The sequence below is a fragment of the Molothrus aeneus genome, chromosome 2 (genome assembly GCF_037042795.1).
Source record: "Molothrus aeneus isolate 106 chromosome 2, BPBGC_Maene_1.0, whole genome shotgun sequence".
Lineage (NCBI taxonomy): Eukaryota > Metazoa > Chordata > Aves > Passeriformes > Icteridae > Molothrus > Molothrus aeneus.
The window spans coordinates 39,937,827-39,955,935 of NC_089647.1; the positions used below are offsets into that span (position 1 = coordinate 39,937,827).

Genomic DNA, 18,109 nt, shown 5'->3' on the forward strand with positions numbered 1-18,109 from the left:
AGAGTAAAGAAAATATAGGCACAGTAAAAACTACATCTTTACACTATTCCACTTAGAGTAATCTATGGTACTGGTAGCACAAAGCAAACACTTTAAATATGAATGATGGTATTTTTGTTGCCTGAGTCTAGACTACTTCAGTAGTCAATGAAGAGAGATAAATGTTTCGATTGGATCATTCATTCCATCCTGAGAGAGAAGTCTGAAAAAGGGAAAAGAATTATGCTCTGGAATACCTGTGGTTCTCTACTGAGTCAGACAGCCTGGAGAGCCAGTTAGTTAGCCCAGATGATAATGGTGTAATATACTAATGCAAATATTTTTATTGTTAAAAATTTCTGTTATTGTGAATCCAAATTAATTTCTCTTTTTTTTTTTCTGTTTTCTTTACCTTTTTTGGTAAGCTAAATTATATAGACCAAGAAAGCAGTCTATGATAAGAAATTAAATGCTTGTAATTTAACAGCAGGTAGGGTGACTTATAGCAATGTCAAAACTCTTTTAAAATTTAAAGCAGAATCAGTTATAGAAGGCTTTTAAAACTAAGAGATGGCAGGAATGCATTAATTCAAGAGCTGAAATCTAGTGGCACCTTTTACTACTTGAGCATTGTTTCAAAGCAAACTTTAAAAGAATTCTTCAGCTGGGTATATGCAGACTGTGGTGGTTCTGTTGGAGTTAATCACAGACATACCAGATAGAGTTTGCATTTTTTTCAGAGCAGGAAGAAATAATCTGGGTTTCTTGTGTTGTGCTAACCTATCCAAAACATATTTTCTAGAGTCTCATTTGTGGAAAATAGGTCGTAGACCAAGCAATTACTATGAAGAAAGTGAAAGAATATTTTGAAGTAAAAACACTTGAATTTTGACATTTTAAACTTGGAAAATGCACACCAGCAAAGACTCCAGCTGAAATACTGGACAAAATTACTAAGATAGTGAATTAAATTATTATGGAAATTACAACTTCATGACACAAAAGCAGGTGTAGCATTTCCTTTTTCTTAAGATCTCATCATGGATTTCTTCTCAGCAAAACTTTGCTTTTGCATGTAAAAGCACACAGTGTTCCCGGAGTTAAAAATGTATAATGCTTCTCAATTTTACCTTTTCAGCTCTTGGCCTTTCTTCAAGGATTATTTACATTTTACCATGAAGGATATGAACTGGCTCAGGAGTTTGCACCATACAAGCAGCAACTGCAGTTCAATTTGCAAAATGTAAGGATGATTTGTATTTACATAATTTAACTTTTTAATTTGCTAACTTCGGTTTAGGATATTAAAGTAGATTTATAGCACTTTATTGAAATTCTAAATCTTGAAATGTTTTAGTAAGCTGAAATCAAATTCATATACAGATAGGTAAAATTGTTTTTATAAGGCTAATGTAATTAAGATTCCTGACAACAACTTTGTACAGTAAATTTGTGATTTCCAAATCAAAACTTTGGGAGCAAGAACAAGAAAAACAGGACCACAGCCAAGCTTTTATTAGAAAACATAGCGGTCCAGATAGGTTTAAACTTGTATAAAGCTTTCTTGAGAATGAGGCCTGTCTTCTGGACTAAGTGGAGGTACCAAATATGCTCCAGCTGATATAGAATTGTACAGTTTGTCCTGCTGTCTGCTAACTTCCCGCTATATATAAAGCAATCTTGGGAAGCCATTCTCTGGCTGCTCTCTATACCATTACAGAATAGGTGAGACCCTCCTCCATGGTGAGCAGCTCTCATGAGCATTAGTTTTCACCAGAAGAGAGAATCTCTTTTTTGTGTAGAAAGTTGCACTCAACTGAGCAGATGAATCTTTTTCTGTAAATTCGTCTGGATTTGGTAGTCAGAGCCATACAGGATCCCATTTTGGGCACAAACTGCCCAAAGAATTTTATAACTATCAGAGATAACTAAAATGTGTTTAATCAACATACTTTTCCACTCATCATAACTGCTTTATACAAGTGTATACTTGTTTCAGTGTGTAATTCAGATAGTACACTTCCAAGGATATACAAATAAGTAGGTACAAAATATACTTACAAATAAGTAAGTACACACTTTGCTTCTAAGGAAAGTTTAAACACTCTGCTTTTGAGGCAAAAAGTGAACTTCAACATGTCAGTACTGGAAAAACCCCACATATTTCCTGAAAAGTAACATCAAAGTCCAGAACAAAATTTCTTTTAAAGTTAAGTCCACTTCATTCTTTCAAGAAAAGACACATACCACAAATTTTTGTAGTTCCATCTTCCCTTTTGCATCTCTTGTTCATATATATAGGTCCCATTTTAAATACTGCTTGAGGAAATAAGGCTAAACTTCCTAGATGATTATTCTTTTCCTTTTGGATCAAAGTGCAAATGGTCTCTGTAGAGCATCCCAGTCGCTTGTCCTTACCAATTTTGTGTTTTTCACATTGTTTGCTACTAAAATGCTTTCAGATAAAGACACAAGGGGTCAGTGTTGTTGCACAGCAGTTTCACTGAAAGAGTGAAAAATGTGCTTCAGTCCAGAGACTTACTTTACTTATTTTAATATGGCAAGGTCTGAGTGGAGCAGGAGCTCACAGCACAGATCAAAACTGGCATTGTAAGTAATCATATGTTTCCTCTACACTTGTCTACAGAGGCAAAATTATTAAAGGACTTTTTTCAATTTCAATGTTAATTAAGAAATATTTATATTTAATGTTTTCTAACTATTATATCAGCACAACTTGAAGTTGTAAATAGATTACAGAAGTAGAGGGAGATGTGAAGTTAGGTAGAAGGATGAATTTTTTTTTTTTTAATTATATATCAGAAAACATACACATGAAGATACAGTGGCATCAGTACATCACTCACTCCTGTTACACAGCAGTATAAATTCTGGCTCCAGATCTAGATCCACAGTTTCACACAGCCAGCTGTGTTCTCTACGTACTTGTCATTGAGAGTATCATCCAAAATCAGATTGAAGTGAAATAATTTATACAGGTAAAGACAAACAGAGGACAGGAAGAAGTGCATTCAGCCTCTCTGTAGCTGTCAAAAGTACTCCTCTCCATTGCATTGTGTATTCAGGTTTTGAAGAATAGTTTATCTGAACTGCTGTTGCTGTTCTTAAAAATGTTCTACAGGAGAGCAGGAGCAGTAACAGCTGTAGAAGAGTAGTAGCAGACCAGCAGCTCTTAACAGGTCACCATGTTCTAACATGACCTGTTGTCATTTTAACTGTCTCAGCTGGCCAGTGGCATACTTGGTGTGTCTGTTTGGCTTTGGTTTCTGTGATTTGATTCAAAGACCTGGCTGCTTAAAAGTAGTAATTAAAAACTTAATAGATGGAGACAAGCTCTTAAAATGGGAACATTCCTTCAATGGCTTGTCCTTCTTGAGGGCCTCAAAATGACCTCTCTTAAATTTGGTCTGAACTGATACTTCTTCTGAAGGGCATAATCAGAAAAGTTTGGATTAGAATTTTATCTCCCTCTCTAATAACAGTGTTTGTCTTCAAAACCAAGATTGAGCATGTATACTTTTACACTATTGTGCAACTACCTATGCAAATGGCCCATGTAAAAGGGGAAGTACTCACTGGTGTATAAAGTCCTGAGAGTATCTTTCTGACTGCTGTGGATTTGAGTCCATAGATGACTCTGTAGAAACGTTACAAAAATCTTTATTCTTTTTTTTGACCTATAGGAGCAGAGTATTCAATAGCTGATATTTAATCAATCAAAGCTCTGGCATCTCTCAGTAATTCTCTTCTGTTATCCCATGCTAGGTACATGGAGGGAAACCCTAGCCTCACTGAATTCACTAAGAGCAAGTAGCCATTTATATGCATAGAGATATAAGAAAATATAGAAACAACCCACCATAATACCATAATTGTTTGCTTTGTTACATGCCTGGTTACACATGTGATGTTAAAGACAGGCACACTTCTTCCATGCTTTTGGCATAGTTCTGCCACTTGTGAGTGTTTCTTACCTCCCATTTTTTTTATATTGAACTGTGGCGTTTGCCAAGTCAGACCTTGTTCATGGCAGTGCCAGTAACCTGACTATTCTAAGCAGCAGCACCTGTGGTATCACTGCAGATATGGATACACAGACAATTTATCTCTTCCATGTGTGTAGAAACTGCAGCTGTCTGGGCTCATTAACCTGGCTGTAACCCAAACTAGTGTTTTCTGCACTGTACTTAAAGTGCTTCAGTGGGTCTTACTACTTCAGGTTTAGGGCTAAGCTGTTAGCAGCTTCTGGTTTAGCCAAATATCTGTCTGAGAATCCTGGAGTGTACAGAGGGAAAGCCTGTATCTGTCTGCAAAATACTATGTAAGCATACTTGAAGATATGAGATGACCTCCTGTCTGAGATTAGTGACCTGCAGAAAGAGCAATGGTGCTATTCTCAGCTATGTTTTCCCTACATTTGTGTGCCTAAGTTGAATTCTTCATTACTAGGTTATTCCCAGGCTTCTAGCAGTGAAAAGTATCATTCTTTATTGCATTTTTTTTTTCCTTTTCCTCCCTTTTATGTCTCTGGCAAATGCTTTTGTTGGTCTCCAATACAGTCTCCTTGGCATTACTTGTAATTAGTTGTTCATTGTTATTTTAGTACTTGCATGAGGTGATGTGGGGTTTTGTTTGTTTCCTTTCCTGGGTATTAGACTCGCAATAACTTCGAAAGCACTAGACAGGAAGTCGAGAGGCTCATGCAGAGAATGAAATCAGCTAACCAAGATTACAGACCACCAAGTCAGTGGACAATGGAAGGCTATCTCTATGTGCAGGAGAAACGTAAGTACAGCCAGGAAGGTCCGTGCTGTTGTTTGCCCCAGTGGTTGACTGGTAGCAAGCTCAGCTCTGGCTGGCTGCCCTGCACCTTGCAAACTCCCAGCACCCTGCTTTGGCTCTCTTCTGTTTCCTGTACTTTCTCTGCCTGAACAGGGCCTTTAGTTCAGCCATCAGGAGCACCTTGTACCAGAGACCTCCACTGACCCAGCCATCTTAAATGAACATGTGCTTAATGGAAATCAGAGATGTAAGAAAAGGTCATCTAAGTACCATCTTACCACAGTTAACCACAGCCAGTTTTATCCTCAGTAGCGCTGCAAGTTTTAAGAACACAGTCTATTTTTTAATTGATTAATAATCATAAAAGAAATCTGTGTTAAGTGGAAATTACACTGAGCCGTGCTAATGGGGGAGGGAGAAAAGGAGTGAAGTACCAGGCACATGCTGTGCTTCATTAAATAGTGAAAGGCCAGCTTGACATCTTACTGAAAAGAAATGTTTATTCTGGAGTAACAGGGTCTGTACTCACTGTGTAGTAGGAAAGGTACTAGTTATATAATTCCTTATCATGCAAGTTTACTTGCCTACAACCCTTATCCTATAGGTCCTTGTCAAATTGTGGGCAACTGGGTTAAATGTCTGCTTTCCTTGAGAGTAAATTTTGTATATATTTATTAATGATATGCATGCTGGTAAATATAGCTGTTTTTAAAAAATGGCACTAGGCCATAAATTGTCTTCTTGGATGGCCAAGAGTAACAAGTTTAAAGTTGCAACACAGGTGTCTGGCTAAATTTTCTAATGAAAATAGGTGACTTCTTAACTCATCTAAAACTGCTTTGAGAGTGCTCATCCATCTTATAATGTGCTAAAAGAGATAATGAATTGCCATCAGAGGAAAAATTGATTCCAAATAATTACAGATTTTGTTATGCTATGTGAAAATAATTTAAAATATAGGAGCAGAACAGCTAACTTCTGAGGGTACATAACCATTTGAATTTTCGATTCATGACTTTACTTTCTTCCAGAACACAAGCAATAGGAGAGCTTTCTCAGTCAGCATAATAGACCATATAAATTTCCACAGTTAGGTTTCTGGATTGACAGACATCCAACTTACATGACTGATTCAGTCTCTCATATAACCACCACCTTTGTGGGTACATTGAGAAGGCAAAACCTGTGTATCTATAGTAAAACTACAAGGGTTTTTTTCAAACATTTTTATTTAATTCTTCACATTAACAAAGAAAAACACACAAAAAAACCCCACAATTAAAATTCAAAATACCATTTTTTAAAGTCAAGGTTCTTTATTTTTGTCTTCGTTCTAGACAGGACAGAGTTAATTTTTGCAAGTAGCCAGGAGCTGGGCATGACTAGGTCCTTACTCAATACCACCTCATCATTTTCTGGGGGTAGGGGAAGGGATCGTTTCTGGGTCCCAAATGTGGCAGAGGGAGCGCTCAGGTATTGTCAGGTGTCCCTATATGGTGAATACTCACATGTGAATCATTTGCCTCTTGTGCACTCTACTGTTAATATTGTTGAAAACTCCTCAGGTCTGTTCTTGCCTTTTTCCTGCCTTGTTACTATAATAGAATGCTGTTACCCATCCAGTTGCCAAAGAAAGTCAGTCTGCTGAAACTTTATTGGGCAATATTATCAAGCTGCAATATTTGGAAATTATACTGGAACGACATGTTCAGATTAAAAAACAAGGAGTAGGCTGCATGTAGATGCTACTTTATTTCATTTTTCTACTCTAATTCCAAGTATAATAGTGGTAAAATGACAATTACTTTTGATACTATCTCTCTTTACTCTAGGACCCCTTGGATTTACATGGGTTAAACATTACTGCACTTACGACAAAGGAACAAAAACTTTTACAATGAGTATAGCTGAAACAAAATCTGGTGGAAAAGTGGTGAGTTGCTTGTACATGAACAAATACATGACCTGTATGTTCCATCTTTTTTATTAAGCATTAAGGAACTACTAAAAGAAAAAATGCAAAGAGATAAGGCTGTTCTCGTAGATGAAACAGTGCATGTATCATATAGCATGGATAAATATTCAATTAATATTTCATTAGAAACATATTTAAATCACTTATTAAATAACTTCTCTAATATGGTTGTTGTAAGTGCATATGAAATTTATCACATTTGCACAGAATCATTCAATAGGTTAGGTTTGGAAGGGGGCTCTGGAGATTTCTAATATAAACTCAATTCAGGGTCAACCAGAAGAGGTTGGTGAGGTCTGTGTCCAGCCAGGTTTTAGATATCTCCAAGGATGGAGCTGTCTATGAACAACCTGTTCCAGTGTTCAACCACCATAAAAAACTTTTTCTAAAGTTCAAATACTTTCTCTAAGTTGAAATACAGATTACTTGTATTTGAGTTTGTGCCCATCGCCTCTCACCCTTCCACTGGGCACCACTGAGAAGAATCTGACTCAGCCTACTTTTCTTCCCATGAGGTATTTGTAGATTAGTCACTGATGTGATCCCTCTTCCCCAGACCAAACAGTCTCAGGTCTCTCAGCATCCCCTCATATGACAAATCACAGGATCTTTGAGGTTGGAGGAGACCTTCAAGATCATCTGTCCAACCATCAGTGTAGCATCACCACAATCACCCCTAAATCTTATCCCCATGTGCCACATCCAGGCTCTTCTTGTACACTTTCAGAGATGGTGACTCCTCCTGGTTAATTATTTCAATGCCAAACCACTCTTCCAGTGAAAATTTTATTTTTAATATCTTACCTGGACCTCCCCTGGCACAACTTAAGGCTTCTCCCTCATGTTCTTTCACTGAAGACATGGCAGAAGAGACTGAGCCCCACCTCACAAAGCCTCCTTGCAGGTAGCTGTGCTCCGAGTCCTTAATCACCTTGGTAGCCTTTAGCTGGACTTGTTCTAGCACATCACTGCCTCTCTTTTACCAGGGAGCCCAGCACTGGCCATAGCATTCCAGGTGTCCCTCACCAGTGCTGGATGGAAGGTGAGGATCTCTTTCCTCCACTTGCAGGCAGTACCCTGCCTGATGCATCCCAGGAGGCTGGTGGCCTTCTTTGCAGCAATATCACATTGCTGGCTCATGGTCACCTTGTTGCCCACCAGAACCTGAAATTCCTTTTCTGCCAAGCTGCTCTCTATCCTGTCAGTCTCGTCCTGACCTGGTGCCTGGGCTAACTGCTATTCATGCTGAACAGAATTGACCTCATGAGCATACCACTAGTGCTTGGCTGCAGCTGGACTTCTGTTGTGAGTTCAGTAGTTCAGGCAGTGTTCAGCCCAGGATGTAGTGTTGAAAGCATGGCTGAAGTTGAGATAAACAATATTCATTGCTCTTCCATCATACAGTGAGCCATTCAACACACATTGTACAGGGCTATCAGGTTGATCCTATGTGATTTTTCCTTTATTAAATTCATGCTGACTGCTTCCAGTCACCTTTCTGCTCTTAATATGTTTGGAAATGCTTTCCATGATTATTTACTTCATCACCTTCCCAGGGATAAAGGTGATGCAGACTAGCCTATAGTTCCCCATAAGTTGTGAGACCTCAGGTTGCATCAGGGGAGGTAGGTATTACAGAAAATTACTTTACCAAAAGGGTTGTCAAGCATTGAAATTGTCTGCCAGGGAAGTAGCTGAGTCACCAACCCTGGAAATATTTAAAAGATATGTAGATGATTTAGTTGTGACCTTCTCCAACCTGAATGGTTCTATGATTCTATATCCTTCTCCTTGCTCATTTTGAAGACAGGAGTGACATTTGCTTCCTCCCATTCCTCAGAATCCCCAGTTGTGTCAGCCTTGCCAATATTATAGCAAGGTCTCACAATCATGGCCAGAGTTGAGAGTTAGTCAGCTTTATTCTTCAGAAATCTTTTTATCTGCATGTGAGAGTTGGCAGAACTACGTAATTTTCATCCTTACATGCATGTAATCAAGTTATATACACAGGTGTTTGTAAGATTTGAATTTAGGGAATTTTTTGAAATACAATGATTAAGTAACAAATATAAGACAGAAAGCTGTTAAATGTAGTCTTAATATATCGAAAAATACTGTAAATATGCCTAAAGCTATGTTAAGACATGTTCTTTGGACTGTTCATTCAGTTAAATTTAGGATGAAGCCAAGGTGTATAAGTGTATTGCCTGTGCTAATTCCATTTTGTTGTTTTATAGAATGGCCTTGTCACAAGCTCACCAGAAATGTTCAAGCTAAAATCTTGCATCAGGAGAAAGACAGATTCAATTGACAAACGTTTCTGTTTCGATATTGAAGTATTTGAGAGGTTTGTTTCCATTTTGTTAACAATTTGAAAATAATAGCAACCAATAGATAATAATTACTCCTGTAGTAGGAACACATATTTACCAATACATTTGTAAACAGACAAACTAGGTTTTCAAGACTTAGTACTTCTTTTTTCAAACCTGGTTTTCTAATTAAATTCACTACACAGAATATGTGTTGTCTTTACTACATGATGTTTGCATGCAGATACAGCATGGATTCTTATGGAACTTGTGGAAAAACTGACTATCCTATTTTAGAAACAGATCATAAATATTTTTATTAATATTTTATAAATACTTGTTAATAAGTATATTCTGTAAAAAACTCTATTACTTTCAGAAATGTATAGTAGTACTTTTTTTTTCTTGAAAATTATGTCTGCAATTTTTTTCCACTTACTCCTGGATATTATAATTATATCAGATACCTGAGAATTGATTTCCTGTATTTAAGATACAGATATGCAGTATTTGTAGAAGTGGTTTTTTCCAATCTTGGGAATAAAGAGAAATCTTGAATTAATTTTTGTGTTAAAATATGATAAATTGACTCAATTTTGTAGTAGTTCTCCTAAGAAATGTTTTATGACTGTTAGCAAACTTTAAAAAAAAAGCTGTATTTTATACCTAGCTCAAAATTATTCTGTTATATCAGAAGCTCTGATATAACTTCCTCTAACTTCTGTCTGTCTTTTCTATATTCACATCACTATATATGTGGATTCTGACTTTGGATACTGTTTGAGAAAAACAGTAACTTCAATGAATGTGTGTTTTTGACAGACCTGGAATCATCACACTACAAGCTTTTTCAGAATCCAACCGAAAACTTTGGCTTGAAGCTATGGATGGAAAGGAACCAGTAAGGATATTTTTTAATTTTCATTTTACAGTTTTCTAGATCACATATTACAGAAAGAAGCTAGTATACATTTCAGATACTCTGTCACAATACCAACAAATAGAGTTGTTTTCTTTGTGAAACACTAATGCCAGTATATAGTGAAGATAACTACAAAGCAGAAAAGTAGATCTATTAGTTTAAGCCTACATTTATATATATCATTATTTTATGTTAGGGTATTTAAATTAATACTATTTTAAGTAACACAATAGCATATTGTCTAATAGGGTTCATGGTTCAGATAATATATGTGAAATGGTTGTTATTACAGTGGTAAACAACATCCATCTTTTGGGCATTTTCATAGAGTAAACAATTAGTACCATCTCAAATGGCATTGCAGAGAGCAGAAACACATGTTCAAAGCTACTGAGGGACAGGCTTGTCTGAGTTTTCTTCCCACTATTTGTATGCTCTTAAAGTAGTCACTGAATGAGGCTGATGTCAGACCTGTATCTGATGGGAAAAGAGCGGCTGATCCATTTTATGAACTTCATGAGGGTTTTACATGCTACTTGTTGGCCTGAACGAGTACAGGAATTATAATCACAAGCTGGTTTGAAATCTAACTCATCTGGTCTCAGTAAATCTGATTTCCTATGTATTAGTTGCATTATGGTAGCACAGAGCTGTTAACCCAGCTGTGTGCTGGAGCAGTAAATGTCAAGAGATCATGAAAGGCAAGCTTGGAATTTCCCTAGCAGCAATCTAGTACATAGCATGTTGCAACTCCTCACAAACCTGGCAATAAAGGATTTAAAGCACAAACATTGTTCTATTGCATTGATGTTGTTTGATTGGTTTTTGTTCTTTTTTTTTTTACAGATCTACACACTGCCAGCCATTATTAGCAAAAAGGAAGAAAGTAAGCTTTTTTGAGTTGTCATATCTTGCTAGATTTCTGTAATGTTACAGTTCCTTGATATGTGTGGGAGAAAGATTTTTTTTTATTTTAGTTCTGTTGCTGTGGAGTAACTTTGTTGGTTATCTAAACTTTCCCTGGCACAACTGGAGGCCATTTCCTCTTGTCCTATTGCTTGTTACTTAAGAGAAGAGGCTGACCCCACCTGGCTGCACCCTCCTTTCAGATGGATGTAGAGAGTGATGAGGCTCCTTTTCTCCAGGGTGAACACCCCCAGCTCCGTTGCCCTTCCCTGGACACGCTCCAGCCCCTCAATGTCTCTCTTGCACTGAGGGGCCCAGAACTGAGCACAGCATTGGAGCTGTGGCCTCAGCAGTGCTGGCTACAGGGGGACGGTCACTGCCCTGCTCCTGCTGGCCACACCTGGCTGATCCAGGCCAGGATGCCATCGGCCTTCTTGGCCACCTGGGCACACTCTGGTTCATGTTCAGCTGCTGTTTGCCAGCACTCCCAGTCCTTATCTTTTAGACATCTTTCCAGCCACAACTGCCTGGGGTTGTTGTAACCCAAGTGCAGGACCCAGCACTTGGCCTTGTTGGACCTCATACAACTTGCCTTGGTCCATCACATCTTTTTAGTTTAAGGTGTATATGCACCTATTAGACATACACTGAGTAAGAAAATTAGTGTATTTAAAGGTACTATGAGATTTGTGTGCATAATTGTATTAACACTGTATTAACACATTGGTTATTATTGTATGTTAACACAAATATATAAAACTAATTCAAATAATATATCTCAGAGAAATAGATTGGTGAAATTTGGACATACATCTTCATTGAAGGTATATTTGAGACTCAGAAAATCTAAAATTTAAGCCACTATCTGTTATTTTTTATGATGGTGTTTATTTTAATGGTGACAAATACGCTGTTTTAAGATCATTATTTAGGTAGTTAGAGCAGTGGGTATTGAAGATGCAACATTAATAAGAAGTACATTCGCTTGAAATAGGATGACTAATTAAACTCAATAACAAGGATTGTTCTTCTACATTACCATTTTATGAGTGATTATGTGCATATGCAAGGAAGAAAGAACATTGTTGTATTAAAAGCAATGAATATATTCTGTTCATAATGTAGGTCCTGGACTCTTAAAAGCATTTTGCTCAGCAGCTTTCAACTGTATCTTTAGAGAGGCTACTGATTGCTGAAAAAGACAGTAGAATATTGAGTTTCTAATGGTACAGAATGACTACAAAGATGGGTTGTGAATGCTATGGATGTATCTACAAAGAACATATTACTGAACAAGTCTTATAATGTAATGGATAACCATGTATTAGCCCTCCTTGATTAGTGCAGGAGTGTAGCTAAACAGAATATTTTGTATATTGATGTTGGAGAGTAATTACCCTTTTTTTTTATAGTGTTCTTAAATGAAGCGGGTTTCAACTTTGTGAGGAAATGTATTCATGCTGTAGAAACAAGAGGTGTGTATTAAACCATAAATAATGTCTTAGATTGTTGTGACTTTTTCTAAAATCTGGCTTTTTTTAATTCTGCATGTTTTACATCTGTGCTTTGAAGTGTATCCATTATTTGGTTTGGATTTATCATATCTGGGGGCTTTGCACTCCAAAATGTTGTCTTCGTTTCCAGCAACAGTTCTTAACATATTTGAGATTTTTAAACTTTTTCTGTAGTTTCTTGTTGATTAGACAGTTTAATACACAATTGCACACATCTTTAGTCTTTCCTTTGTGTGCAGTGACTTGACTTTTCTTTTGATACAACTGTAGGGAGTCTCAGCTCCCAACCTGGTTTTCAGGTGTGAAATCAGAAGACCTAAAAGTGACGTTAACATTCTTTGCTGGTACATCTGGTTTTTTGTAGAGTATAACCCCTATAATTTTATCCAGTAATGTTGTACATTTTAACTTTTTTTTTTTTTATGTTTAGCAGCATTTAATGTTTAGCAACACTCCTTTTTGTTAGTGGGAATGTAAAAAATGGAAGTAAAAATCACTTTACCAATGAGGTGGTATCTAACAACTCACAGTAAGTTTTAAATGGAGAGTTATGGCTGTATCATCACCTATAAAATGAGATAGCCTTTTCTTGAGTTGTCAGTGTGCAGATCTCTTCTATCCAAATGTGATCTCTGTGCAATTTTAAGCTCAACTTGAATTCAGTTTCTCAGCCAGCAATGTTATCATTGTTAAGTCACTGCTGACTCAGAGCTTGCATTATTTTCTGGGCCAGGGAGGGTGAAAGAGGGTTTCAAAGCAAAACACCTAGGTTATCTAAAATCAGATTTAGAAATGTTGTTTTCAAAGGAAAAGTAGGCAATTTTAAAATGTTAAGGCTTGAAGTGGGGAGAATGGAAGACATTTAAACCCTGCTGATTTTAAAAGGCAGTTAAAAATAATAAAATAATTGTGACTGAGATAATCAAGTATGTCTTAAGCTGTGGATATTAGAAAAAAGTTTTTTACAGAAAGATTGATAAAGTGTTGAAATGGTCTGCCTGGGGAGATGGTGGAGTCACCATCCCTGGATGTGTTTAAACGAAGATTGGATGTGGCACTCAGTGCCATGGTTTAGTTGAGGTTTTAGGGCATGGGTTGGACTCAATGATCTTTAAGGTGTCTTCCAGCCTAGTGATTCTATGTTCTAAAGACTGTATTCTGAATATCACTCTTTAACATTATTTGTTATTATTTACTGTGCTGTGCTTAAAAACTGTGCTGTGCTTATAAAAGGCCTGGCAATTTTAACTGGCAACATAAATTCTCAATTTGTATGTTAGAACAGTATACAGTATATTTTTTTTTTCATATAAATGTCAATCACATCTTATTTGAAAGGATGGTGGTCTAAGCAAATACAGTTGCATAGTAATTCCACTGACATTTAGGCAATATAAACTTGTTCGTGTGCAATGTGTTTTTAGACTGCTTTTGGGTCTTGATTTTCACTTTTCCTAGCCATCACCTTATTGTTAATATGGGTCATTTCTATGCAGAAGGGTTCTGTTAATGTAAAATTATGCTTAGTGTATATTATGGTGTGGACTCAGTGGAATGAATTTAATATCCCACAAGAGGTTGCAGTAGGGTAAAGCAGTACTTAAGAATGTAATGGTACAGTTTTCCATAAATACATTTAGATGTTTTGAAAACGTACACCAAGAATGCATTGGCATCTATTGAAATCACCATATTTTAATTTTTTTAATTTTTTCATCTACTTGTTTTCCCAATGTAGGTATTACAATACTTGGACTGTACAGAATAGGTGGTGTAAATTCCAAGGTGCAAAAGCTAATGAATACCATATTTTGTAAGTATCTGAAGTGAACTTTTGTCATTGTGCAGTGTATTTGCTGTGATTCCTTTTGCCTCAACTGCTGTGCTCAGAAGAGTGTGTCACAATATTCACAATTTTGTATGTGCACTGGCTGCCACTGAATTGAGTTTGGACTCTTAAAATGAGTAATTCATGAGTAGTTCCTTGTGTGTATTAGTATTCACTTCTGCATGTTACACATGAGTAAATTACTAATAAAAATGCTTTTCTTCTTCTGGCTTTAAAGTTCTATTTATTGATAGATATTTGGCTTGTTCCACAAGTTCTCCAAAGCTTAGTTTCATAACACATCACGGCTCACCTTAATAGGCACTTGTTCCAGTCTTTCACTTTTCTTGCTAATTTATCTCTCTGATGCTTGGGTTTGCATGTTTAAGACAACTGAATTAGTAATTCTCTGTGGACTTGGGCTTACTTAACACTTTGATATAGTGCATAGTTAATGTTTATGATTACTAACTATGAGCACTGAATTTACATTTATTTATAATTTGGCAGAGATGAAGAGATTTAAATTGATCAGATTGGTGGTTAGTCTAGCTAATAAATAATTAATTGAGCTAAATGGCTGATCTAGTAGCTTCTGTTTGGCTACCTTTCTAGTTAATGTGTAAGTGAAACTAACAAAATCCTAATTCAAATTCCTAACAGCCCCTAAATCACCTCCTGATATGGATATTGATATGGAAATTTGGGACAATAAAACAATAACAAGTGGACTAAAAAACTACCTCAGGTAAGTATGATGCCACACAGTTTCAGTATTCGTTTCTGGCCCATTAATCTTTGGCTTGTTAATATTTCTTGGATACATTTCTCATATCCATTGCCATGGTAATAAATGAGTATTTTATTATCCTGCTTAATATTCCTGTGATTATGTACAATAATACACACCTTCAACCTTTTTAAGATATCCTGCCTTATATAGCCTTAAATTCAATTGCATGTTTTAATTTAATTTTTTTTATGTTAACCACAAAGCATGTTGTGCTCAGTCTTTTCTTTGTGAATCCCTTAAGCTGTGTACCATAAAATTTCATTACATTTTGGTTGAATGAAACTCCCAGCAAAAGCATAGTTTTTTTATCCTATGTTCTTAATATCTTCACAAATAAAATACCCCTCCTGTCATTTTTGCTGATAAGAGACAGAATATGGTGGGTGTACTATGCCTTCTACAAATCTACATTTCCTATACAAGTCATCTCAGAAAGGGCAGCATCAGAAATCCCTATTAACCTGGAAAAACATGCCTAGGATTTGTAGCAGAATGGTCATGTACATTTCATTGAAAAGACTGGCTTTGGTTGAAGAAATTTATAATACATATTCAGAAGCCCAAGTCATTGTTGCTACTGTATTTGTAAAATTTGGACATGAGTAAGCAAGCAGTAATTGTCTGTAAGGGAACTCACGGTCTGCCTTTCAAATGATGACTCTTTTAAGATCTCTCACATCAGAATTTCAGTCCCAAATTTCATCATATTTTTGCCTTTTCTTGGGCAAAAGGTTGCTTCTGCAGCCTGTTATACCTTGCTGCAGCTATATTTATTCCTGTCCTACAATATGGAAGACAGGAAGCATTGAGGCTCTGTGATGAAGTAACATTTTCCTTATTAACTTACATGGTGACACCAGATTCAATTCAAATTGATTTTCAGACAGTGTACATGACTGAGTTTTATACTACCTGTAATCCGTCATCACTGAATTGGATTTCCAAGGACCAATAGAGCATCATGCAGATGTTGAGGGCTATCATAATCACACTCATAAAACTTAGATTATGAGTCTGTTTTAAATTTAAAATCTGGTTTTTTTCACAACCAGGTGTCTTTCAGAACCACTGATGACTTTCAAGCTGCACAAAGATTTCATTGTTGCTGTTAGTAAGTAAAAAGTAAAATGATAAATGTACTTTCATGAAAGTAGTATTGTTTCTAACCCCTAATCTCCTCAGTCACTATTTTTACTTTTCTTCTTGCTCTAATATTCAGTGATCCAGCCCTCAAAACAGAGAAGTCACACTAGATGAAGCTGTTCAGTGGTTTGTTCTGATCTTTTTAGTGGTTCTGTGTGACTGCCTTCTGCATGAAGTTTTGAACCCTCATTTAGATGTTTGCTTGTTTGTTTTACATAGGCTGATAATTATTTTGTAACATTCATCCCTCTCGTCTAGGGACCTCTATTTTCCTAGCTTGCCTTGAGAAATTAGAAAGAGCAAAAGTGAACTCATTTTCAAAAATGGAGTAGTTGGATACAGAGGTAGCAGAGATAATTTTTCTAATTACTTCAGTTTAGAATTTGAAGGTATTTCTCCATTTTCTCTTGTCTTTAGAAGAATAGAAGACAAAAAATAATTTTAGCTATTTTAATCTATATTTCTTAGATTAAATCTTAGGCTTCACTGAAATGGCACATCAAGTCAATATTGCCATTAATTTGTTGGTTCCAATATTGATAGTAATTGCTTTAGGCGAGTTCCTTGAAATACAGATTTCACAGTGTAATAAATATAATCAAATTTTCCTCAGCATTTGAAAGCTAATTTTGTTTGGCTTCCCTTAATGCATGTTTGTGTTAGCATACAGGCACTGATGCCATTTGTAGTCACTTCTTAGCACATGTTATGATTTATCAAAATTTTGTTTTCTGTTTAATAGAGTCAGATGATCAGAACTACAGAGTTGAGGCAGTTCATGCACTTGTGCATAAATTACCAGAGAAGAACAGAGAGATGCTGGACATCCTTATTAAGCACTTGGTCAAGTAATTATTTTTTATTTTTCTCTTTGGTATTATTGTAAGATGTTATGATTTCTGCTTTAAATTTGTCAGTGTTGCTTAATCCATTCTCTGTGTTGAAACAATGACACTCAAAATTACATTTGATTTCTAAAATGCTGTTCTCAACTTAACTGGAATAATACTCTCTGTAGAAACAGAATAAAAACACTAAGTGTTACCAAGATTGCAAACTATGCTTATAAAATAAACCTAGTCAATGTTTTCATTCATGCTTTTACTACAGTTCTTATAACCAATTAAATAGAAGAAACATATAACACTATGCTGAGGTTGACAGAAACCTGGTTTGAATCTGTCTCAAAGTCCCAGAGTGTTTTAGAAATGAGATAGATTAGAAAGGAGATAGAATGAGATAGATGATAATTCCTGTTCTTCATGTTTGATCTTATTTTTCTCTCTAGCAAGTCTGAAGTGTAGTATCACTTGAAAGCACTAATTTGAAGTATTTTCATTTATATTTTTGATATCTACATAGATGTCCAACTTTTCAATCTCCATTAACATTCCCTTCATTTTTAATTGTCAGATAGAAAACATTTTGCATTTCTTTCAATTGGTGACCTTTTGTTTTCACAGAATTACACTTGGCATGAACTGTGAGATAAAAAAAAAGACGAGTATTTATTCTCTTAAGTTTCTGTACATCTTTGGTTAGTTTTTGCTGGTATTTGTTCAGTACTTTTGAATATGTATTATTCTTTTTGATTTAGGATGCTGTATCAGTACATTTATGAGTCATCTGGGAATGTGAATAGTGAAACAGTAGTTGTTCAGATAAGGCTCACATGACTCAGACATTTAGAAGACATGAGAGGAGTCCATGTTGTGTTCATTCAATTCACTACAACCCTGATGTTTTGCTTTTTTGATCACAGCTTGAGCTACAGGCTGCAGTAAGCTACAGGCTGTCTACAGTGGAACCTAATGCAGTTTTGCTTCCTGCTATAGAAATGAGAACTTTGAACATTTCTTTGACAGGAAATCATTTAGCCCTAAAAAAATTGTTTTAGCCCATTATGTCCTTAGCCCCTGGAGAACTAGCATTAT

The 18,109-nt window shown here is 36.1% G+C and overlaps 1 protein-coding gene across 1 annotated transcript in view; it reads left to right on the forward strand.

The window, feature by feature from the left end:
• The window catches only part of ARHGAP42 (Rho GTPase activating protein 42), a 136,877-nt gene that overhangs the window by 104,294 nt on the left and 14,474 nt on the right, over positions 1–18,109 (forward strand). The window contains exons 7-17 of the mRNA XM_066544733.1: positions 1,118–1,222; positions 4,656–4,785; positions 6,615–6,715; positions 8,995–9,104; positions 9,892–9,970; positions 10,838–10,877; positions 12,310–12,372; positions 14,150–14,224; positions 14,903–14,987; positions 16,085–16,143; positions 16,918–17,023. Of these exons, the coding sequence (XP_066400830.1) occupies positions 1,118–1,222; positions 4,656–4,785; positions 6,615–6,715; positions 8,995–9,104; positions 9,892–9,970; positions 10,838–10,877; positions 12,310–12,372; positions 14,150–14,224; positions 14,903–14,987; positions 16,085–16,143; positions 16,918–17,023 (953 nt within the window). The remainder of the gene's footprint in view (positions 1–1,117; positions 1,223–4,655; positions 4,786–6,614; positions 6,716–8,994; positions 9,105–9,891; positions 9,971–10,837; positions 10,878–12,309; positions 12,373–14,149; positions 14,225–14,902; positions 14,988–16,084; positions 16,144–16,917; positions 17,024–18,109) is intronic.